The sequence below is a fragment of the Mesoplodon bidens genome (genome assembly GCF_964165515.1).
Source record: "Mesoplodon bidens genome assembly, chromosome: 19".
Classification (NCBI taxonomy): domain Eukaryota; kingdom Metazoa; phylum Chordata; class Mammalia; order Artiodactyla; family Ziphiidae; genus Mesoplodon; species Mesoplodon bidens.
In genome coordinates, this window is record NC_138179.1 from 8,130,977 (window position 1) to 8,155,854 (window position 24,878).

General features: G+C 39.0%; 1 protein-coding gene across 2 annotated transcripts in view; it reads left to right on the forward strand.

Annotated features, from left to right (window-relative positions):
* USP32 (ubiquitin specific peptidase 32) overlaps positions 1-24,878 on the forward strand; it is a 209,019-nt gene that overhangs the window by 97,058 nt on the left and 87,083 nt on the right. For both annotated transcript variants that reach the window (XM_081218969.1, XM_081218970.1), the window contains exons 3-5: positions 9,227-9,332; positions 14,174-14,292; positions 20,534-20,693. In XM_081218969.1, the coding sequence (XP_081075095.1) occupies positions 9,227-9,332; positions 14,174-14,292; positions 20,534-20,693 (385 nt within the window). The remainder of the gene's footprint in view (positions 1-9,226; positions 9,333-14,173; positions 14,293-20,533; positions 20,694-24,878) is intronic.

The following is a 24,878-nucleotide window of genomic DNA, read 5'->3' on the forward strand; positions in this document are numbered from 1 at the left end:
TATATGTATGTGTACACACACACACCCCGCATCTTCTTTATGCATTCATCTGTTAATGGATACTTAGGTTGCTTCCATATCTTGGCTATTGTAAATAATGCTATGAACATTGGGGTACATGTATCTTTTTGAATTAGTGTTTTTGTTTGGCAGTGTCAAATCTTTGGCACTTACATATAAGAAAGAGCATCTATAAACCAGCAGTGAAGTAATGGAAGTCATGCTAGGGAGAGGTCTTGTTCAATTAGGTGCATGGCCCAGAAGTGGTGTCTGTCATTTCTATCCATAACCTTTTGACCAGAAGTAGTCATACAGCCCTCTTCAGCTGCAAGAAGCATGAGGAAATGTCTCCATGCCTTATGTCCCCAAAGAAAGGAGAACTACCTTTGTGAGAGCATCAGAAGTCTTTCCTACAAATATCTAGGCCCAGTATTCTCATGCTTTATGCTCTCAGATTCCTTTTGAAGTTACCGCTTAGAATTATCTTCTCGTTATCTTACTTCCATGTTACCTTAGTTCAGTGATGTCCTCTAGAAAGGAACATAGAAACATTATTAATATTGAAACATTCAATCGATATCAAAATGTAATGATTAGTTGGAGATGAAATGGAAAAGATTGCATGTATATGGGAGTATTAGTATAAGTTCATGATGTGTTTTACTTTCCTAGATCTGTCCACTGAAAAGGTTGAGAAACAGTCACTAATACCCAGGCAATAAGCACCACTAGTATCCTGATTGTGATCTCTAAATACAGCTTCCCATTTGAAAGAACAAGGCTGTTTGGAAGAATGTCTGATTCTAGGTCTGGGTCAGGGAATTTATAAAGTGAGCTTAGAACATCTTGTCATACCAGAAAGTAAGGAAGGTGTAAGACACTACTTAGAGTCATATAGAAGGGACTCAGGAGCCAATTCGAAGAGTCTCCCTCTACAAAGGGATGGGCAAAAATGGGGAAATTGATCATCACTAAGGATAATTGTAAGGAGATTGAAACATATCAAATATATTTTTAAAAATACCCCTTTTGGGACTTCCCTGGTAGCGCAGTGGTTAAGAATCCGTCTGCCCATGCAGGGGACACGGGTTCGATCCCTGGTCTAGGAAGGTCCCGCATGCCACAGAGCAACTAAGCCCGTGCGCTACAACTACTGAGCTTGCGCTCTAGAGCCAGCGAGCCACAACTACTGAAGCCCACGCGCCTACAGCCCCTGCTTCTCAGCGAGAGATGCCACCGCAATGAGAAGCCCGTGCACCACAACGAAGAGTAGTCCCCACTCGCCACAACTAGAGAAAGCCCGCGTGTGCCGCAATGAAGACCCAACACAGCCAAAATAAAAAAATAAAAATACTCCTTTTGGACACAGGTTTCCAAGACCACCCCCAGATTCATGATTAACAGGAAGGGCTCCCAGGACTGAACATATAGTCATACTCACTATTGTGATTTATTATAGCAAAAGGATACAAAGCAAAGTCAGCAGAGGAAAGGAATATGGGGCAAAGTCTGGAGGAGACCAGGTGCAAGCTTCTAAGAGTCCTCTTCCAGTGGAGTTGCACAGGGTGTACTTAGTTTCTCTAGCAATAAGTTGTGACAGCAGGTGTGAAATGTTGTCTACTAGGGAAGCTCTTTAGAGAAACTCAGTGCTCAAGGCTTTTATTGGACCTGGTTACCTGGGTACCTTCTACCTATCACATACCAAAATTCCAACTTCCAAAAGAAAACAGGTGTTGAGTATAAGCCACATTGTTCTTTGTTTTTGTTATAAGTTTATTTATTTTATTTACTTATTTTTGGCTGCGTTGGGTCTTTGTTGCTGCGCGCTGGCTTTCTCTAGTTGTGGCGAGCGGGGGCTACTCTTCATTGTGGTGTGTGGCCTTTTCATTGCGGTGGCTTCTCTTGTTGCAGAGCGTGGGCTCTAGGTCGCATGGGCTTCAGTAGTTGCAGCACGCGGGCTCAATAGTTGTGGCTCGCAGACTCTAAAGTACAGGCTCAGTAGTTGTGACACACAAGCTTAGTTGCTCTGTGGCATGTGGGATCTTCCGGGACCAGGGCTCAAACCCATGTCCCCTGCATTGGCAGGCGGATTCATTACCACTACGCCACCAGGGAAGCCCTGCCACATTGTTTTTATAAACAGTTTAGGTAGTTAACCACATTTAACATTTAGGGAATGGTGGAAATCTTCCCAAAATCCAAGTTCACAGATATCAGTCAAGGGCCAAACTTTGAAGCAGACCTAAGGATAGCAGTCTGAGGTCTTCTATATTTTCTTTTTTCTGCACAGATACCTTTGAAAGATGATGGGAAACCAACTCATATTTTAAAAACTGATTAATGAAGGAAAAGAATCAAACATTTATTCTGGCTCTTCTATACAAAGTGCATCTCAGGGTAACCAAATAGTAGATTAGGAGAATTTTCTCTTTATCGAAATATTTCAGCCAATAAACAAAAGAATTACCAGCCTTTTGTAACCTTTAATGAATTTGTGAATCTAGGCAGTGATCATTAATGGCTATTAATATCACAAAAAGAGAGATAAGCAGTCATTATGTGCCTCCTGATGGAGATACAGTAGCACCAACTGGGAGATGGTTCTTGCCAAAAAATATAATTTAAAAGTGATCAATTCTTTGGATTTAACTCCCAATTTACAGGAAATACAGAGGATAGACAATACAGTAATCAAAATGCAGACTTTGGAAAACTCCACAGGACAAACATCTTGCTTTCTTCAGCAAATAAATTGTGATGAAAAAGAGAGGGAGTGAGAAGAAGAGGGAGAGAGAAAGAAAACCTACAGCTCGAGAGAGTTAAGAGACTAGCAACCAATTATATATTTTAGATCCCAAGTTGAGCAAACAAGTTGAAAAAAAAAATAAGACAGTTGGAGAAATTTGAATACTGACTAGATACTTGATGATACTAAGGAATTTTTGTTAGTGTTTGTCTTAGTCCACTTAGGCTGCTGTAACAGAATACCATATTCTGGATGGCTTATAAACAGAATTTTATTTCCCACAGTTCTGGAGGCTGAGAAGTCCAAGATTAAGGTGCCCGCAGATTCAGTGTCTGGTGAGGGCCCACTTCCTGGTCATAGATGGCCATCTTTTTGCTGTGTCTGCCCATGGCAGAAGGGGCAAAGGAGCTTATTAGGCCTCTTTTATAAGAGCACTGATCCTATTCATGAGGGCTCTGCCCTTGTGACCTAATCACCTCCCAAAAGTCCATCTCACACTGGGTTTCAACATACGAATTTTGCTAAGACAGGTTTTCTTTAGTTGTGATAATGATATTATGATTATATTTTAAAAGTATCTTGTAGAGATAGACAATAAAATATTCACATATCAAATTAAGAATAAACTGTATATCAGGTTTTTAAACTTTATTTTTAAATTTTTTTTATGGAAATAGAGTTGATTTACAATGTTGTGTTAGTTTCTGATATACAGCAACGTGTTTCTGTACACACACACACACACACTATTTTATATCCTTTTACAGGATGTTGAATATAGTTCCCTGTGCTATACAGTAGGACCTTGTTGTTTATCCATATTCTATATATAATAGTTTGCACCCACTAATCCCCAAATCCCAATCCATCCCTTCTCCACCTCATCCCCCCTCCTGGCAACCACAAGTCTGTTCTCCATGCCTGTGGGTATGTTTCTGTTTCATAAATAAGTTCATTTGTGTCATGTTTATTTTTAAAATTTATTTTTTGGCCACACCACGAGGCTTGTGGGAGATTGAACTTGGGCCCTCATCAGTGAAAGCACAGAGTCCTAACCACTGGACTGCCAGGGAATTCCCTGTGTCATATTTTAGATTCTACACATAAGTGATATCATGGTCTGGAACGCTTCACGAATTTGCGTGTCATCCTGGCACAGGGGCCATGGTTATCTTCTCTGTATCATTTCGGTTTTAGTGTATAACTGAAGTGAGCACTAGCAGGTCTTTTTTTTTTTTTTTTTTTAAAGCACAAAGAGTTTGTTGTTGTTTAGACATTTCTAGAAAAATCAGTTCTATTTATTTGGCTGCGTCGGGTCTTAGTTGCGGCACTCGGGACCTTTGTTGTGGCAATGTGGGCTTCTCTCTAGTTGTGGTGTACAGGTTTTCTCTTCTCTAGTCGTGGCGCACAGGCTCCAAGGCGTGTGGGCTCTGTAGTTTACGGCACACGGGCTCTAATTGAGGTGCGTGAGCTCAGTAGTTGTGGCACGCGGGCTTAGTTGTCCCGCGGCATATGGGATCTTAGTTCCCCGACCAGGGATTGAACCCACGTCCCCTGCACTGGAGGCGGATTCTTTACCACTGGACCACCAGAGAAGTCCCTATTCTTTTTTCTTTTTAATAGCTAAAGAAGATTATTAGAGGGATTTTAAAATAAAGATCTTATAACAAATTATAGTAATAAGTTAACACTTACGTGCCTTTTAAAAAGTAGCATCAAAATATCCTTGCCAGGCTTCCCTGGTGGCGCAGTGGTTGAGAGTCCGCCTGCCGGTGCAGGGGACATGGGTTCATGCCCCAGTCCAGGAAGATCCCACATGCCATGGAGCGGCTAGGCCCGTGAGCCATGGCCGCTGAGCGTGAGCGTCCGGAGCCTGTGCTCCACAATGGGAGAGGCCACAACAGTGAGAGGCCTGCGTACCGAAAAAAAAATATATATATATATCCTTGCCTATCCTGTGCACAATGCCTCTCTTCAATCCTAAAAACAGAGTGAATAGTAATGAGCGTGGCACTTAATATTTCATTAATGTTAAATCATTGTCAGTTATAAGGTGACTGTTGATTAAAAATAACTTTTTGAGGGTGAAAAAAGATATTACACATTTGATGTTAGATGCATGATTTCTGACACATTAATAAAAGGTGGAAAATGCATACATCTTAGAATTCAGGAGATGTGATTTTCCCAGGCCTCCTTTCATCATCTGTTATATGAACTTTTGAACTTGGTGGTTTTAGAAAGTTATTGCTGTTGTTATATTTTGGGAGTGAGGGACCAGTATATTCCAGCATTCCAACCAGGTGAATTCAAAACAAAATCTTCTACATTTTACAGATACTTGCAAAATTGAAAATGATATCTTACCCAAAATTTCTTTCTCAAGTTTACTGTTACTACTTTGCTCTCTTTGTACTAAAGTCAGTGATCAAAAGTGAAAAGACCACATTATCAAGTTAAAGTGGAGAGAAAGGGATGCCAAAAACAGTGTCTGTAGATTGGGTTTGTGATAGTTTGAAATTTCTTAATCTTCAATATATTTCACCAAAATGGTATACATCTTGCTGGTGATGTCTTTCATTTCATATAATACTAGAGAATGTATATAATTGTACTATAGAACTGTGAAGTGGTTAAGAGTTCAGTTTCAGGAACCTAGGTTTGAATCTTGACCCTGCAGCTTCATTGATGCATGGCTTTGGACAAGTTACTTAGATCTCCTTGGGCTCTAGTTTTCCTCAGCCATAAAATGAGGACACCAGTAATGTCTTCCTCATGGAATCATCTTGAGGCTTAATACTGGTAAAGCACTTACAACAATAGTTATATGCCATGTAATAACCATTTAAGTGTGTTAGCTATTGTTTTTATAATAATAATAATATCAATGGAGTTGATGTTGGGTTAAACACTATAGTGCTATGATTAATTTCTTGCTGACTGGCAGTGTACAGACTGAGATACATAGTATAATATCTTAGTATACAACAGTATACTTCCAATTTCTCTGTCCCATCTTTTGCGCTGTTGTCATGTGTTTTACATATGCTATAAGCAAATTAAAATTTTACTATTATTCCATTAGCCAGCCAGTTGTCTTTTAGAGCAATTAAAAATTAGAAAACAAGTAAATTTTATATTTACCTTCATTTATGCTATTTCCTACTCTTATTTCTTTGTGTAGATACATTTATCTGTTTGATATCATATTTCCATCAGCCTGAGGTACTACTTTCATTTGCCCTTTTATGTAGTACACATTCGTTGGTAATGACTTCTCTGTTTTTTGTTTTTTTTTTAATATTTATTTATTTGGCTGCATTGGGTCTTAGTTGCGGCATGTGGGATCTTTGTTGCAGTGTGCGGGATCTTCAGTTGTGGCATGCAGGATCTCTTAGTTGCGGCATGCAAACTCTTAGTTGCAGCATGTGGGATCTAGTTTCCTGACTAGGGATGGAACCCGGGCCCCCTGCATTAGGAGCGTAGAGTCTTAGCCACTGGACCACCAGGGAAGTCCCATGACTTCTCTATTTTCATTTTCCTGAAAAAGTCTGTTTTTCTTTCTTTTTCAAAGATATTTTCATTGGGTATAGGATTCTCAGTTTGTTTTTTTTTTCTTTAGTGCTTTAAACATGTCATTGCACTCTTTTCTAGCTTATGTAGTTTTTGATGAGAAATGTTTCTCTCATTGTAATGCGTCCTTTTTCCTCTGGCAGCCTTAAAGATTTTCTTTTTATCTTTTGTTTTGAATAGTTTGGGTATGGTTTGTCTAGTTGGCTTTGGGGGATTAAAAGTATGATTTACCCTACCTGTTCTCTGAACAACTTATATCTGTGGTTTTGTGTCTTTATTAGTTTTGGAAGATCCTCAGCCTTTATCTCTTCAGATATTTCTTCTGACCCATTCTCTTTTACTTCTTGGATTTCAGTTACATGTATGTTAAATCATTTGATATTTTCTCACAACTCTTGGATTTTCTGTTTTGTTCCCTCCCATCCCCACATTTTTTTTCCCTCTGTGTTTCATTTGGATAATCTCTAACTTGAGTCTGTTGAGTTTACTATTGAGCCATTCCAAAGCTTTATTGAACTCTATTCCCATGTTTTTCCTTTGTCAGTATGTGAGGTTTTGGGTGTTGTTCTCTGCTTCCTTGTGTGACTTATAATTTGTGGTGGAAAGATAGATGTTTTATATAGGACAGTAGAGACTGAGCTAAATAGTATTTATGCCTGGCTAGGTCTTTAGCACAAGTAGTTGTCAGTCTAGTCTGTAGTTGAGCTGGTTTTTTGTGTTGCTATGGCTACTCACAGTGCACTACAGGCTTCAAATTCCAGACTAGGGTTACCTTTTTTAGGGTAGAGTCCTGTTTGCCAGAGGACATTTCTAATGTCTGCTCTATCTTTAACTTTTCTTTCTTTTTTCTTTTTTTTTTTTTTTGTGGTACACGGGCCTCTCACTGTTGTGGCCTCTCCCGTTGCGGAGCACAGGCTCCGGACGCGCAGGCCCGGCGGCCATGGCTCACGGGCCCAGCCGCTCCACGGCATGCGGGATCTTCCCGGACCGGGGCATGAACCCGTGTCCCCTGCATTGGCAGGCGGACTCTCAACCACTGCGCCACCAGGGAAGCCCCTCTATCTTTAACTTTTGATTTTATTTTCTCTTTGTTACTGTACCACAGAGAAGATCTCTCTCCATACTCTTCCCTCTCCTTCGGCAGTAGACTGCTGTTATTTATTCCTCAGTGTTTGCTAGCACAGTGGCGGAGGTGGGCGAGGGGTACCAGGGGCGGGGGGACATTCTCTGTTGTCCTATTTCTGTCTCAGTTCTAGGGGGTCATTATGTCTCTGGATCTTGGAGGGCAAGACTTTCTCAGTGATTCTGCCTTTTCCCCAATGGTAGGGGATTTTTAAAGGTCTGGGACTTTAAAAATCAGGGATAGAGGGGGTTTTCTGTTACCTTCCTCTGGTTATGCAGGGGCTAACTAAAAATAGTTATTCTATGAAGTATACTTCTTATGTTCTTTTTATGTTTTATATATTCTGATTTGGGGCCATCTCCCTATGCTAGTTTTTGCTCTCAGTGGCACTAAACACACAGTTTTTGGCATCAGTTGTCAGAGTATTATTAAATATATTTATAAATATCATTTAATGAATATGTATTTTCATATGTTGACCATTTAAGTTTTATTCCTTGAATTATCTTTAATCGTGTATTTCAATGACAAATTCTGCATGGCAGATACTAGGTATTTATTATACCAGTTTATAATAAACTGGTATAATAAATACCAGTTTATTATAAAGGATATAACTCAGAAACAGCCAAATGCAAAAAGATGCATGGGATGGCAGGGGGCAGTTAGGAGGGCGATGGTGCACAGTATTTTCTTGTCCTTTCTGGATGTTCTAACCTTCTTGCACCTTGATGTGTTCACCAACAAACCCGTAGTTTAGGGGTTCTTATAGAAGTTCCATTACATAGGCATGAATGATTAAGTCACTTGCCATTGGTGATTAGCTCAATCTTCAGCTCCTCTCCCTTTCCCTGACTGTGGGAAGTGGGGCTGAAAGTTCTAACCCTCTAATCACATCATTAGCTCCTCTGACTACCAGCTCCCATTCTGAAGCTTTGTAAGGACTCACCAAGAGTCACCTTATTAGCATAAATTCAGGTATGGTTTAAAGCGGTATTATCAATAACAAAAGATGCTCCTTTCACCTGTATCACTCTGGGAATTCCGAAGATTTTAGAAGCTCTTGTGTCAGGAACCTGGAGGAAGACCAAATATATGTTTGTTGTATCACACTATCACACTAGGCACTCAACACAGAATTGTTGAATAAATGAATTTATGTGATTGCTGTTACTGTCCCTTTCTTATGAATAGCTTTTCTTCTTTATTTCTGATTACCATAATACTCAATTCTAAGAGTATAAAAATGTCTTTCTGTATTTTCTTCTTTTTTTTACTTAAAATTTGAATATGTTTGACATATAACATTGTATAAATTTAAGGTGTACAACATGTTAATTAGGTACATTTATATATTGCAGTATAATTGCCTCTGTATTTCTGAACATTCACTTAGAGAATGTTGATCTTTCAAATCAAAATTATGTATTTATGTTTAACAGAGGTTGAAGGAAGTTGCCTGATTGCATGAAATCCTTATCACATTGGGACTATTGAAGGGGAGGAACTTATCTTTTTGGACCTTGATGAGGACTCCCAAGAGAAAGAAAATTCAGTGTGTGAGCCAGTGATATATGTACTTTAGGATAAGTATAGTATATTCTTGGCTGAGTGTCATAACAAGGTGTAAGGGAGGAAGAAGAGGGAGAAACAACATCGTTGCACTAAAATTTACCAGGACCTTGTTTGGAGATGGAGATAAGATTTGTTAAAGGTGATATCAGCCTCACATTCCTGGACAACTGAAATGTCTATAGTTGACCGTATCATTCATTTTCTCCTAGGTGATTTATTGTTCTTTTGGTGGAACATCCAAAGGACTGCACTTCAATAACTTAATAGTTGGACTTGTCCTTCTTACAAGAGGCAGAGATGAAGAGAAAGCAAAATGTGAGTACTTTTATTATCTCAAAATGTTAAAATACTACATCTGTGTACAGAATAATCTACCTCAAAATTTTGATGACAGGCAAAGGATTTGAAGTGATGTTCCTCCAAAGAAGATATACAAGTAGCCAGTAAACACTTGAAAAAATGTTAAACATAAGTAGTTATTTGGGAAGTATAAATCCAAATTACAATTAGATACCACCTAAGTGTAAGATAGATAATGAAGCCACTTTGGAAAACTGGCAGTTTCTCAAACTGTTAATCACTGAGTTTTCATATGATCCCACAATTTCATTCCTAGGTATATACCCAAGAAAACTGAAAACATATATTCATTAAAAAAAAAATGTTCCTAACAGCACTGTTCATAATGGTTACAAAATGGTAACAACCCTAATGCCCATCAACTGATGCATTCAGCATAAACAAAACGTGATATAACCAACAATAGAATATTACTCAACAATAAGAAGGAATAAAGTACTGTGTAAGAGCGGAAAACATTACCCTTTTAGGTTCTTTGGCTAATCTAATAATTAAGTTGATATAAGACAGATTAACAGGAGAAAACCAAACAAATTTTGTATGTATATACAGGAGCCCCATAAAAATATGAGACCCAAAGGGCAGCCAGGTAATTGAGGCTTATATAACATTCTGAGCTAAGGAAAGGGATAGGGATCTGAGGGTACAAGAGGAAGGGAGTCCATTCACAGGAAGGCAGAGAAGTTTGGAGAACAAAGGTTGCCCTGTTATACTAGTTTCTTAGGTAAAAAAGTATCTCTGATAATAACTCTCTTTCTGGTATAGGCCTTTTTTCCAATGTAAATTTAGGCTGTTGATGGGGAGGTAATGAGCTTTTCTGAATCTGCTGGGTTTTGATTGCCTTTAAGCTCAAATATTGTCAAGCCAAAGTGACGTATTTGGGGGCAACAAATTCTGCTCTCCTCCAACAGATACATGCTACAACATAGATGAACCTGAAAACGTTATGCTAAGTGATAAATGCCAGTCAAAATAGACCACACATTATGTGGTTCCAATCATATGACATGTCCAGATAAGGCAAATTTATAGAGACAGAATATAGATTAGTGGTTGCCAGAGGCTAGAGGGAAAGGGAAATAGAGAGCTTACTGCCAATGAGTATGGGGTTTCTTTTGGGTGAAAATGTTCTGTAATTAGGTAGTGGTGATGATTGCACAGCTGTGTAAATATATTAAAAAACACTGAATTGTACACTTTAAAAGAGTTAATTTTATGGAACGTGCCTTACATCTCAGTAAAGCTGTTATTTAAAAAATAATTCTGAAGACATAGATTTAGCAATCTATTCTTGCCTTACTTCACAAATACAACCAGAAGTTCACTTGATAATACTTTATACAAATTCTTGGTAAAAGGTTTAATTATTTTTAATGGTTTTACTTTTAACTTCAGAGATGAATTTTATTAGGTGAATTATGTAAGCCCAGAAGAGGATGGCACCTTTAAGTTCTACTAAGCAGGGAAATTTTTTTTTTTTTTTTACATCTTTATTGGAGTATAATTGCTTTACAGTGGTGTGTTAGTTTCTGCTTTATAACAAAGTGAATCAGTTATACATATACATATGCATATGTTCCCATATCTCTTCCCTTTTGCGTCTCCCTCCCTCCCACCCTCCCTATCCCACCCCTCTAGGTGGTCACAAAGCACCAAGCTGATCTCCCTGTGCTATGTAAGCAGGGAAATTTTATATTACAATGAGACGGCATCATATACCCTCTAAATGTGAAAGGGAAGACAACCTTAGTTGATCATTCATTGTCCATCTGTGTTTCCTAGGATATGCATTTATTTACTTAATTTTTAATTCATTCATTTAATTACTTATAATGTCTTATGTTTCCTCATTCTTTTCTTTGAGCTCCCCCAAGGCAAATCTGCTCTTAACAAGAATATTAGTAAACAATGTAAATTTTATTGAAAAATTTCCAGGGGAGATGACAGGGAAATGTCAGATGACAGTTAAGTGACAACATGGGAGGAGTCAGCTAGAATTGCTCTATCCCTGACACTCTGACCCCAGTGTCTGGCACATAGTAGGAATTCAGTAGTATAATTTGACTATTATCAAATAGGGTAGTATAATTTGACTATTATCAAATTCAGTAGTATAATTTGACTATTATCATAATTAATGATTCTCAGAGCAAAACATGGGAGAAAGACCAAGACCAAAAGCTAGCTTGACCAATTACTATATGTATGACTCTGGGCCTCTTCCTTGATCTTCTGAGCCCCTGTTTTTCATCAATACAAGGATGAAAGTAACATCCACCAAAAACTTTCATTGTAAAACTCAGAAGAAAAAATGTATATAAAGCACCTGGCAAGTATCAAAAACTAGTGGGCAATCAATAAATTGTTAACTTTTACTGTTTTCTCAAAGTGATTGTTTATATACACACATATGTACCTACAGTTAAACGTGTGAAAAACATTGAGGCCAAAATAAACTTTCAAAGAAGAAAAAAAAAGCAGAAAAATTTCCAGGGGAAGTTTAAGAAGGTGTTTATACTAAAGAGTATGACATTTTGCTCTAAAAATCCCTAGAATTTTACCCTTGCCCACTGGATGCTGGTCTTTCTCTCTTCTTTCTTCCTTTTCTAAGCTGCCCTCTTACTGCTTCTAAATCTCTCAGAATCTTCTTTCTCACTTCTGAATTTAGACTGTTGTTCTTCAGCTGTTTCCTTTTTTACAGTTTTGTTGAGGTATAATTGATATACAATAAAATGTACATATTTAAAGAGTGTACATTTTGATGTTTTCAGACATGTATATATCCACATTATCACAATCAAGATAATGAACATATCCCTAAACCCAATTTTATGTATTGGAATTTAACTGAGATCCTGATTTTTTCAAATTAACATCCCTCTACCAACAAACACATACTCTGGCTTCAGGTAGCCAATAAATAAAAGTAACCAATTTGAGGGTCATAAACACATATATTTAAAATTTTAAATCATTCTTATTATACAATTGTATTAGTTTCCTAGGGCAGCTGTAGCAAAGTACCACAAACTGGGTGGCTCAAAACAACAGAAATTTATTATCTCACAGTCTGGAGGCTAGAAGTCCAAAATTAAGATGTTAGCAGGGCCTTACTCCCTCTGAAATCTACAGGGAAGAATCCTTCTTTTTACCTAACTTCTGGTGGTAGCCCTCAATCCTTGGTATTCCTTGGCTTGCAGTTGCATCACTCCAATCTCTTTCCATCTCATCATATGGCTTTCTTCCCACTGTTTCTGTCTTGTCTTCTTATAATTAATCATATTGGGTTACGACCCACCCTAATGACCTCATCTTAACTTGATTATATCTGCAGAGACCCTGTTTCAAATAAGGTCACAATCATGGGTACTGAGGTTAAGACTTCAACATCTTTTGGAGCGGGGGAATATAATTTAACCCATAACAGATGGTCAGAGGCTTCTAGCAAGTATTCCCCTTAAGAGAATCAGCCATGGCATGTGGGAGGGCAGGCAATGGAACCCACTAGGCCTTCAGAGGGATGGAATGTCTCTTCTATCTTTGTATCTCCTGTCTTTACAAATAAGGTCATATTCTCAGGTACTTGGAGGTTAGGATTTCAGCATGTCTTTTGCGGGGATGCAGTTCAACTAAAACAGGACTATTTCAAACATACATGTAGTATGTACTTCCACCCAGCTTTATTATTTCTTACCATTGTGTCATATTTGTCCCAGATCTTGGTTTTTTTTTTTTTTGTTGTTGTTGTTGTTGTTGTTGTTTTTTGCTGTACGCGGGCCTCTCACTGTGTGTGGCCTCTCCCGTTGCGGAGCACAGGCTCCGGATGCGCAGGCTCATCAGCCATGGCTCACGGGTGCAGCTGCTCCGCGGCATGTGGGATCTTCCCGGAATGGGGCACGAACCCGTGTCCCCTGCATCGGCAGGCGGACTCTCAACCACTGCGCCACCAGGGAAGCCCCCCAGATCTTGTTTTTTAAGAAATAAAAGATTATAGCCAAGGTGAGGCTCTTTCTCAGTATCCCTCCATGTTCCCATCCACATTCTTCCCTTGACAGAAGTAACCACTCTCATGAAATTGGTGATCTTTCGTTCCTCATGCAGGTCTTTATACATTTATGACATTTGTATGTATCCTTAAACATATCTTCAACTGTTTTACAGGTTTAAAACTTTTAAAATAAATTGTATACTATACAGGTTTTGCAATTTGCTTTTCCCCCTGAATATTACTGATATTTACCCATGTTGAAACACTTAGTTCCTTTATTCTAACTGCTATATAGTATTTCATTGTGTGTGTGTGTCTCAGGTTACCTATTTTTTTTGTTGATAGACATTTATCTTTTCTTTCCTAAATTTTGCTCTTACAAAGAATACTTCAGTGTATGTTGTACCTCATGCATGTATGTATGAGAGTTTCTCACAAGTGGAGGTGGAGTTGCCTAGAAATTGAATTTCTAGCATAAATATTCATCTTTACTAGATTTTGGCAAGGTGCTCTCCAAAGTGTTGCAGTAATCTGTACTCACTAACAGTATATAAGAGTTCCTGTTTATCCCAGTTTATTGCTAACACTTGGTATTGTCACACCTAAACATTTTTGCAAATTTGGTATTTGAAAAGATACCACATTCCTGTTTTAATTAGCATTTTTTAAGGAATAAATTAAATTATATATTTATAACATGCTTGGCACTAGTAATCACTCAATAATTGTTACCTGTCTCTTCCCTCCCTACTTCCACCAGAGTACATTTAATCTATGATAAAATTGCTTTATTCTTTCTTTCTCCTAGACATTTTTAGTCTTTTTGCAAGTGAATCCGGGAGCTATGTTATACGGGAAGAAATGGAAAGAATGCTCCATGTGGTGGATGGTAAAGTCCCAGATACACTCAGGAAGTGTTTCTCAGAGGTATAAAAGATTTACATTTCATCCCTCCCTGTGGACAAAGTATTAACTCTTAGTTGTATAATGAATTTAGCTGTGATGAATAGATGTTTATGTGTAGCATATTCTTGACATTTTTCTACTTAATGGTTGATGCTTTAACAATTTGTGTGCTATGCTCAAAGGTCCATGACACTTACTACTGCTGTGTTTGTGAATCTGAAAATTCCCAATTCCCAATAAAGGCAACTGTCTATACTTAACGGTATAATGAAACATACTCCCCCACTGTCACACCAGCACACATACAGACACACACACAGGTGATCCTGCAGAAACAGCATTGCTTAGGTGGTGGGGCTCATTGCTTTCCATCATGAGCATGTAGATATATCACTCATTGGCCTTGAGCCATAGGTGACTTCTATGATCCATCAATGCCTATTTTATCATTTATTTTACTTAATTGATTTGCATAGTGAAGTATTTGGGTTTTAAAATTTTGTCATTTTCCTGTTTTCATAAATAATATATTTTCATTGTAAAAAACTTTAACAACAGAAAATGTGTATCTTTAACAGAGAAAATTCTTTTGTTTCTTTTCAGAGGTCTGCTAATATGGGGAAAGTCCCAAGAGATGGCAGAGTAAAGTCCTTTTACAAGTTTCTGATTCTTTCCTGCAGCACTCAGTGCTGTATGATTTCTTATGGGTGGCTATTTGACCCACTTCCATTTCACTTTCACTGGTCTTGGTTTTATTCAGAGAGTTTTAATTCAATTTAGTTTAATCACCTTCCTAACTATATAAGCATTGATTGTTAATACCCCAGCCATATGTGGTTCTTTTTTTTTAATATAAATTTATCTTATTTATTTACTTATTTTGGCTGTGTTGGGTCTTCGTTGCTGTGCGCACGCTTTCCCTAGCAGTGAGCGGGGGGCTACTCTTCCTTGCAGTGCGTGGGCTTCTCATTGTGGTGGCTTCTCTCATTGTGGAGCACAGGCTCTAGGCACATGGGCTTCAGTAGTTGCGGCATGCAGGCTCAGTAGTTGTGACTCACGGGCTTAGTTGCTCCGCAGCATGGGGGATCTTCCCGGACCAGGGATCGAACCCATGTCCCCTGCATTGGCAGACGGATTCTCAACCACTGCTCCACCAGGGAAGCCCATGTGTATGGTTCTTACATCTCTTTGGACTCTCTGGCTTTACCTTTAGCTTTTCATCACTCTGGCTTTAAGTTTCCTCTGTGTTGATAGCACCTGGAGATTTCCCTTTCTTGCTTTTGAGCTTGGCTAAGCAGTTTTTGGTAGTAGTTATGGTGTTACGTTTTACTAAACATTTCTGTGTGTTTGGTGCAGAAGGATTGTCCTCCTGCATTTTTGGTTCTGACTTATTGACTGGAAGTTGCTGTGACGGTATTTCAATACCTCAAGACAAACTAGATCATTTTTTTTTCCCCTAATAAAATTTGCTGACCAGAAGAAAAAAAAAAACTGATCTAATCTTTACAGGCCTGATTACTTGAATTTTTCACAGAGATGTTAAGTGCTTTGCTCATTTCCAGGGAGAATGTATATATATATATATTTTTTTAATATTTTATTTATTTGTTTGTTTGTTTGTTTATTTTGCCAGGTTGGGTCTTAGTTGCGGCATGAGGAATCTTTTGTTGAGGCATGCGGGCTTCTCTCTAGTTGTGGTGTGAGGGTTTTCTCTCTCTAGTTGTGGCACGCAGGCTCCAGGGCACGTGGGCTCTGTAGTTTGTGGCACACGGGATCTAGATGAGACGCGCAGCCTTAGTTGCCCCGCGGTATGTGGGGTCTTAGTTCCCTGATCAAGGATTGAATGGGCATCCCCTGCATTGGAAGGCGGATTCTTTACCACTGGATACCAGAGAAGTCCCTATATTTTTTTCATTTTAAAAAGGTTTATGCAGACATTACCATTTTATAGATGGGGATTAAATGTGGTTAGCCACCCAGTTCTCTTATAATTTAGGCACAATAGCAGGTACATATATTAGATAATAATTAGTGCTATAGGGAAAAATAAAGTAGACTACAGGGCATAGGTGGTGATGGGGAGGAGGTAGCCAAGTGTAGGTATTTTGTATAGGATAGTTAGGAGAGGCTTATCAGAGAAAGTGACATTTGAACAAAGAATCTTAAGGAAGTGAGAGAGAAAACCCACACAGATATCTAGGGAAAGCATTTTTCATGAAGAGAATATAGCAAACACCCTCAGGGGAAGTGTGCTTGACTTGTTCAAGGAACAAGAAGAGGTCAATTTAGCTGGAAGGGAATGAGCAAGGGAATAGTAGGAAATGAAGCTCCAGAGGTTGGGGGAGGGGTGGGATGGGGTAGGGAGATCACACATGGCCCTGTAAGACAGGGTGAGTGCTTCAGCTTTCACCCTGAGTGAGATAGAAATCTTTAGAGGTATTTGAGCAGGAAAATATATGAGTTTTTGTTGCTGTTGTTTAATTACTTTTTTTTTTTTTTTGGCTGCGTTGTGTCTTCGTTGCTGTGCGCGGGCTTTCTCTAGTTGCAGCAAGCAAAGGCTACTCTTCATTGTGATGCATGGGCTTCTGATTGTGGTGGCTTATCTTGTTGCGGAGCACAGGCTCTAGGGTGCACAGGCTTCAGTAGATGTGGCTCGCAGGCTCTAGAACACAGGCTCAGTAGTTGTGAAACATGCACTTAGCTGCTCTGCAGCATGTGGGATCTTCCTGGACCAGGGCTCGAACCGGTGTCCCCTGCATTGGCAGGTGGATTCTTAACCACTGTGCCACCAGGGAAGTCCTAATTACATTTTAAACGTCATCATTCTGGCTCTTATGTAAAAAGTACACTGAACAGAGTCTGATTAAGGTATCTGAATAATCCAGGGAAGAGGTCATGGTGTAACAGTGAGGTGATGAGACCATTTCTTTTTTTTTTTTTTTTTGCGGTATGCGGGCCTCTCACTGTTGTGGTCTCTCCCGTTGCGGATCACAGGCTCCGGACGCGCAGGCTCAACGGCCGTGGCTCACGGGCCCAGCCGCTTCGCGGCATGTGGGATCTTCCCAGACCGGGGCACGAACCCATGTCCCCTGCATCGGCAGGCGGACTCTCAACCACTGCACCACCAGGGAAGCCCAGGACCATTTCTTGTATTGATGATGGGCTGTGAGTGAAAGAGAAAAGGATGATTAAGGTGTTTCGCTTGATTTAGTAAATGAATGGAGTTGCCATTAACTGAGATGGCTAACGCTATAGGAGAGGGAAGTTGGAGGTTTCAAAAGCAAGAGAAGTTTAAGATACAGTTAGAGAATCATATTAGACATTCAGGTGGAGTTGTAACTGTGCTTTTTGACATATAAGTTGGAGTTCAGAGGAAAGGATTTGTTGGCTTATAGATGTGGATGAGGTCATCTAGGAGTGAATTAAGATAGAAAACGGATTGGAAGACTGAGTCCTGTACTCTGACGTATGGCGAGATGGTGAAGAATCAAAACAGGAGCCTAAGGATAGTCTGTGAGGAGGAACAAAAGAGAATGGTGTCCTAGAAGCCAAGTGATAAAAATGTTTCAAGAGGAAGGAGTATTTAACTACGTCAAATAAACCGAAAGATCAAGTGAGTTGTCCTTTGATCACTGATAAGTTATCATTAGATTTGACAACGTGAAGTGTAGGTGATTGGTGTAGGTCCTGTGGAGTTAAAAAATCACTGGAGTCAGGATACTAGAAGGAGTGTGCTCATAAGAGGAAATTGTGACAGGGAGAGTGGAATGCTTAAAATTGCATTTATTGGAAAGGGAATGGATTTATAATAAAAATATCAATATAAAGACTATGGTAATAAATGGTTGGGTTAGTCTTGTATGAAGGACAAGACCTATGAAGAGGGAGGATCAAAGAAATGAGAGGCCTAGGTTTTGGGATACTCGTGTGTAGCTGTTTAAATCATTAGGTACTTAAGGTTGATTAAAAAACCCCAAAAAAACAAGACTGTAAATGGGCTAATTTTACCTAATTCAACTATTTGATGTATTTATCTGGTGTAATTTCTGAGTAATGTGTATGATGTGATCCAGACCCTTGCTTTTCAAGTTACCGTGTTTCAGTAGCTTGAAATGAAGGAAATCCACATAGGAGTTATATTGGTTTTTTCTTACTGAATTTTTTTGGTTGTTGATTCTCAAGGTGGAAATTCATATTTTACATTGTTATTCAAAGTTGTATCAGTTTCAGAAGTCTGTTTATTTTTAATTGCCTTTTATAGTACTGGAAATTTTTTTTCTAGACTGCTATTATGACAGTTTATAAAAGGAGACTTTCCCTTTACTTCCCTTTTCTAGAGCCATGATTCAAAAACATAAAAAGTTAGGTTTGGCAGATGGAATTTTGGTGCTACCAGTTATATGGAGTGATCCCAATGGGCAAGTGGATTTCAGAGATTGCTTTATATTTCACTAAGTCAGCCAGGCAGTGAAGTGTATAGTTTAGGCACAGAGACTTTGGAACCTTGACTACCTGGGTTCAATCTTATCTCTGCCACGGTATAACCTTGAATGCATAACTTTTAGGAGCCTCAGTTTTCTCATGTGTAAAGTGGGGATAATAGTATCTCCTATAGAGGGTTGCTTGAGGATTAAATGAATATAAAAATACTTAGAATGGTGCTTAGGGCATTGTAAATACTCAATAAATATTACCTATATGTGAAGGCGATAGAATAATTGGCAGCTTCTTTCTTTCTTAGTGGTACATGAAGGTGCATCTTATAACAAAATATTAGCTTCACTGAAACCATTGAAACTACCACCTAAGATGGTGATATCTAAGATGCCATCGATTAATAAGATGCGCTTTTATGTATTATAAAGAACAAAAAACCTGCGAGTTACAATTGAAGGGTATTATTGATTTTAAGACTTTTCCCAATGTCAGAGATGTTAACTTGTAAAAATGTGCATCAGGGCTTCCCTGGTGGTGCAGTGGTTGAGAGTCCACTTGCCGATGCAGGGGACACGGGTTCGTGCCCCAGTCTGGGAAGATCCCACATGCCACGGAGCGGCAGGGCCCATGAGCCATGGCTGCTGAGCCTGCGTGTCCAGAGCCTGTGCTCCGCAACGGGAGAGGCCGCAACAGTGAGAGGCCAGCGTACCGGAAAAAAAAAAAAAAAAAATTGTGCATCAGCTTGTAGGGTTTATACTGCAAACCCTCTTTCTAGACTAAATGTGGGGTAGAGAAAGAATATGGCTATGATTCTCTAAACATGTTGGCAGTGTCCTCATATCCCTGCAGCAAGTCTGAATGCCATATTCTTCCATGTAGAAAAACAAGACTTCCAATGTTGTCTTGATCGTTTGGATTGCACTGTTAAGTGTTCTGAAACCATGAGGCTTAAGCATGTTGCTATACTTAATAGGATGCTACTAACAATATAGAAATTATTTCTACCATAACTCTTTTAGGTTCTAAGTTATTTGTATCCCTTAATATCTCCATCAGGATTAGAGCTGCTAGGCTCCTGAGTGTCATTCTTCATTGTATTTCTATGTGGGGTGCTTCTGCCTTTTTTCTCATAGAAACATCTGGCCCTCCCTCTACCTGGGTCCTCTTGTCTTCCAGTCAAAGAGATTGACTTACACAGCCATATGATGTTCTTTCTCAGCCTGGATACTTTTTTTCTCCAGAGATTTAGCAAGACAAATACTTGGAAAGAAAGCAAAGAAATAGAAATCTCCTTGCTTCTTTTTGTATTCTAGTTGACTTGTGAATACATGTTTTCAGTGATGTCTTTTGGAGGAGGACTCCTGGATAGATTTTAATTCGCCAATGAAACTTAAAAGAGTATTTAAATTCCATACATATTTAATTAAAATATGCTAATTCTGACCAATTGAAGTACTGAAGAAGAGGGATGAAGCAAGTGAAAAGTTGGTTTTATTAAATATTGAAAGAAATTCAGTTTACTGATTTCAGGATATACCTTAGCAAATAAAATGTGACTTATTAGTAGAAATGCACTGCTTTAATGACTTGATGAAATAATTTTCAATTAGCATATAGATTTTATGCAAATGAAAGTTCTGAAGTACAATTATCTTTGAAAACAGTTTTATCTCCAGGTATATAGCATATAGTGATATTTAGATAATTCTTCCTTTATAGATGGTAGAAGGGTAAATGTCAATTAAATGCAAATTTCAAGTTGTATAAGTTCCAAGTAGGTACCTTAAAATTTGACTAAACCTATGTTTTCTTGTTTTAATTTTAGGGTGAAAAGGTAAACTATGAAAAGTTTAGAAATTGGCTTCTTCTAAACAAAGATGCTTTTACCTTCTCTCGTTGGCTACTGTCTGGAGGTGTATATGTGACCCTCACTGATGATAGTGATACTCCCACTTTCTACCAAACTCTGGCTGGAGTCACACATTGTAAGTAATGGCATTTCATTGTGTTCTGTTCACTTTTTAATACAATTGCCTGGTAATACGAGAATATGAGAATAGCCTTTTATCAGTGGGGTTTTTTCTTGCAGAGTATAGTAAAATGGAATGCTGGAGGCTTGAGTACATAGCGCTGAAAAGGAAAACTCTCTTTTTTGTCTACTCACTGAATACTTTTGTACTCCAAATGTGTGGGGTGTTTTTTTTTTTCCCCACACCAGGCAATTCTCCAGTGCTCTATGGATACCAGCTGGGTGTCCTGCGTCTCATTTCAGTCTGACACTGTCTACCTGGGGTTAGCACAGACCCCACAGTTTTAGGGCTCAGTCTCGAAAGACTGCCCCCCTCTGCTCCCCACTTCAGACACCAAGTCCAGACTGTAACCTGTGCTTCTGACCAACCACCTATAAATGAGACTTCCCATGACCCACTCCTTGGGTTTGGTAATTTACTAGAACAGTTCACAGAACTTCAGGAAACAGTTACATTTACTGATTCATATACAGATGAACAGCTGGATGAACAGATACATAGGGCAGGATCTGGAAGGGCCCCAGACACAGGAACTTCTGTCCCTGTGGAGCTGTGATGCCCCAATTCTTCTGGCATGTAGATGTGTTTACCAGTCTAGAAGCTCTCCAGACCCTGTGCTTTGGGGATTTTTGTGCAGGCTATTACATAAGTATGACTGATTATTAACTACATTTCTAGTTCATCTTCCCTCTCCAGAGAATGGGGAATGGGGCTGAAAGTTCCAAGTTTCTAATTAGGGCTTGGTCTTTCTAGTGACCAGCCCCTTTCTAAGAGCTTACCAAAAGTCATCTCAGACATTAAAACAAAAGATTCCTATCACCCAGAAAATTGCAAAGAATTTAGGAGCTCTGTGTCAGAGATTCCTATCACTCAGGAAATTATAGGAATTTGGTCAAAGAGCAAATATTAGCAGGAACCAGGGTCAATATTACTATTTCACAATAGCCCTCTACTAATTGTCCTTAACCAAGCTGTATTAGTGTCCTAGGGCTGCTGTAACAAATTACCACAATCTGTAAACTGAAAAAACAGAAATGTATTCTCTCACAGTTCTGGAAGCTGAAATCAAAGTGTTAACAGAGCCTTGTTCCTTCTGAAGGCCCTAGGGAAGAATCTTTCCTTGTCTGCTTGGTTTTCAAAAAACATTTTCTTGCCTTCCTGTGAGAAATCATCTCTCCTTCCTCTGAACTCTCATAACACCTTTTTTGTACCCTTCTTGAATGAACTTATCACTTTTGTCCTTGTATTATATTTATTTATAGCATTCCATTTATTTGTACATGTCATCTCTCTTAAATCATAGAGAGTCTGTATTATTTTTTTATTCACCCTGTGTCAAGCCTTAAATAAGTATTTGTTGACTGAGTAGAGGACCTTGGGTATCAAGTGATATTTGTGTCTATTTGTTCATGTAATTTATGAGTTGGCTTCTAGTTATACACCAGCTACTTTCCCTCTCACTTTCATTCCATTGTCACCAGAAGTTCTGACAGATAAATTCTGGCATGAATAGGCAATGAATTTGATGTTTCTACTTTTCAGTGCCCCCGCCTTTATTCTTGATAGGAAAGCCTTTTAAAAAAAATTGTTTTGTATAAAAAATTAGGGAATCTTTTTATACTTACTTTAAGCTCTATCTAACTTACAGTAATACTTAAGTTATCAGTCATGTGGATATTCTGGTGAACTCTTGCTTTCATTTGTGATTGTATGGTAAATTATTTTTCTATTATTATTGGCTAAAGATGTGATTACTTTCCTTGAATGACTTATGTTACAGAAAAAATTATTCTGACATTTGTTAAAATGGTAAACAAGACTTTATTCAAGACTTTTGCAGTAGCATATTGCAATAGGGAAGAGAGATTGGTCTTACCTCCAAATATTATAAGGACAAGTAATTTATAGCCAAGGAGCAAGGTGAGGGGGTCAGTGGAGAGAAAATTACTAAGAGGAATCATCAAGGGTAGGGGAATTCTTGCTAAACGTAGGCTGAAGACTTATTCACTAAATATGGGGTATGAGGAACTTGATCAGATATCAAGAATAGAGGGATGATTTAGCAGGATTCTTTGCTAAGGTTCAGCTGGGCAGGGCTTCCCTGGTGGTGCAGTGGTTAAGAGTCTGCCTGCCAATGCAGGGGACACGGGTTTGAGTCCTGGTCTGGGAGGATCCCACATGCCGCGGAGCAACTAAACCCATGCGCCACAACTACTGAGCCTGCGTTCTAGAGCCCAGTAGCCACAACTGCTGAGTCTATGCGCCACAACTACTGAAGCCCACGTGCCCTAGAGCCCGTGCTCTGCAACAGGAGAAGCCACTACAATGAGAAGCCTGTGCACCTCAGCGAAGAGTAGCCCCTGCTCGCTGCAACTAGAGAAAGCTCGCACACAGCAACGAAGACCAAACGCAGCCAAAAGTAAATAAATAAATAAATAAAATTTATGGGGAAAAAAAAAAGATTCAGCTGGGCAGGCCAAAGACAGGATGTGGGGGCCAACTTCGAGGCCTAGTAGAAAAGAGGGCTCAAAGGAGTAGGACTAAAGTTTGGTCAAGGAGAGAGTCTTTGTCAGTTGCTTAAAGTTAAATTAGTTCTGACATACTTTGCAAATGCAAATGCAAATACTGCTTATTGCTTGTTTTTGGAAACACCATATTAAAGATTACAGATTTTGGGCTTCCCTGGTGGCGCAGTGGTTGAGAGTCCGCCTGCCGATGCAGGGGACACAGGTTCGTGCCCCGGTCAGGGAAGATCCCACATGCCGTGGAGTGGCTAAGCCTGTGAGCCATGGCTGCTGAGCCTGCACGTCCAGAGCCTGTGCTCTGCAATGGGAGAGGCCGAAACAGTGAGAGGCCCGCGTACCGCAAAAAAAAAAAAAAAAAAAGATTACAGATTTATTTAAGTTTAATGAGTCAAAATAATTATCAAATTGTTAAAAATATTATTCCATTATATGGCTCCATTTTAATTTGAAAACAATCTTTTCTATTTATTTTTTTGTCAAGTGGGAAGAGTTTTAGATTTTTAATGGTATCTAAAAGTACAATGCCTTTGCCTTGTTAAAAAATATTTTATCTTGGGCTTCCCTGGTGGCGCAGTGGTTGAGAGTCCGCCTGCCGATGCAGGGGACATGGGTTCGTGCCCCGGTCCCACATGCCGCGGAGTGGCTAGGCCCATGAGCCATGGCCGCTGAGCCTGTGCTCCGCAATGGGAGAGGCCACAACAGTGAGAGGCCCGCGTACCGCAAAAAAAAAAAATATATATATATATATATGTATATATATATAGTTGAATTATTTAAAATATGAACGGAGATGCATTGTTTCACCTGAAATAATGACCTAATTTCTAAACTGAGAGGTTTCTTCTTAGGGTCATTCATTGTACCTCCTAATATCTCTGCAGCATTTTAGCACTATTGACCATTCAGTTTTCTTGAAATTCTCTTCTCCTTTGGTTTTGAAACATTGTAGTTTTCTAGCTTTTCATTATTTCTTTTGACTTTTCTTTACTGCTATCCTTTTTCTGTTTACTTTTTGAGTGTTAAGTTATTTCTCATGGATCAGCCTTTAGCTCTATTCTATTCTTAAATGGCATACATGCTTTGCTTCATCACAGCCTTTTTTTTTTTCTTTTGCATATCTTTGCAAGTGATACCTAGATGAAGTTTTCTGATCTTGAGGTATCTCTCAAACTGCATATTCATTTTAATAAATGCCTCCTGGATATATATTCTAACATCTTACTCTCATGTCTAAAACCAAATTTATTTTTCCTCACTTCAGTCCATCTATAGGTAAAAAAAAAGCAAACAGCATATTCTTCCTCCTCTCTTTTCTTTTTTTTTAAATTGAAGTATAGTTGCTGTACAATATAATGTAAATTATGAGTATATAATATAGTGATTCACAATTTTTAAAGGTTATACTCCATTTATAGTTATTTAAAATGTTGGCTATATTCCCTGTGTTGTAGAATATACCCTTGTAGCTTTTTTTTTTTTTTTTTTTTTTTTTTTTGCTGTACGCAGGCCTCTCGCTGTTGTGGCCTCTCCCGTTGCAGAGCACAGGCTCTGGACGCGCAGGCTCAGCGGCCATGGCTCACGGGCCCAGCCGCTCCGCGGCATGCGGGATCTCCCC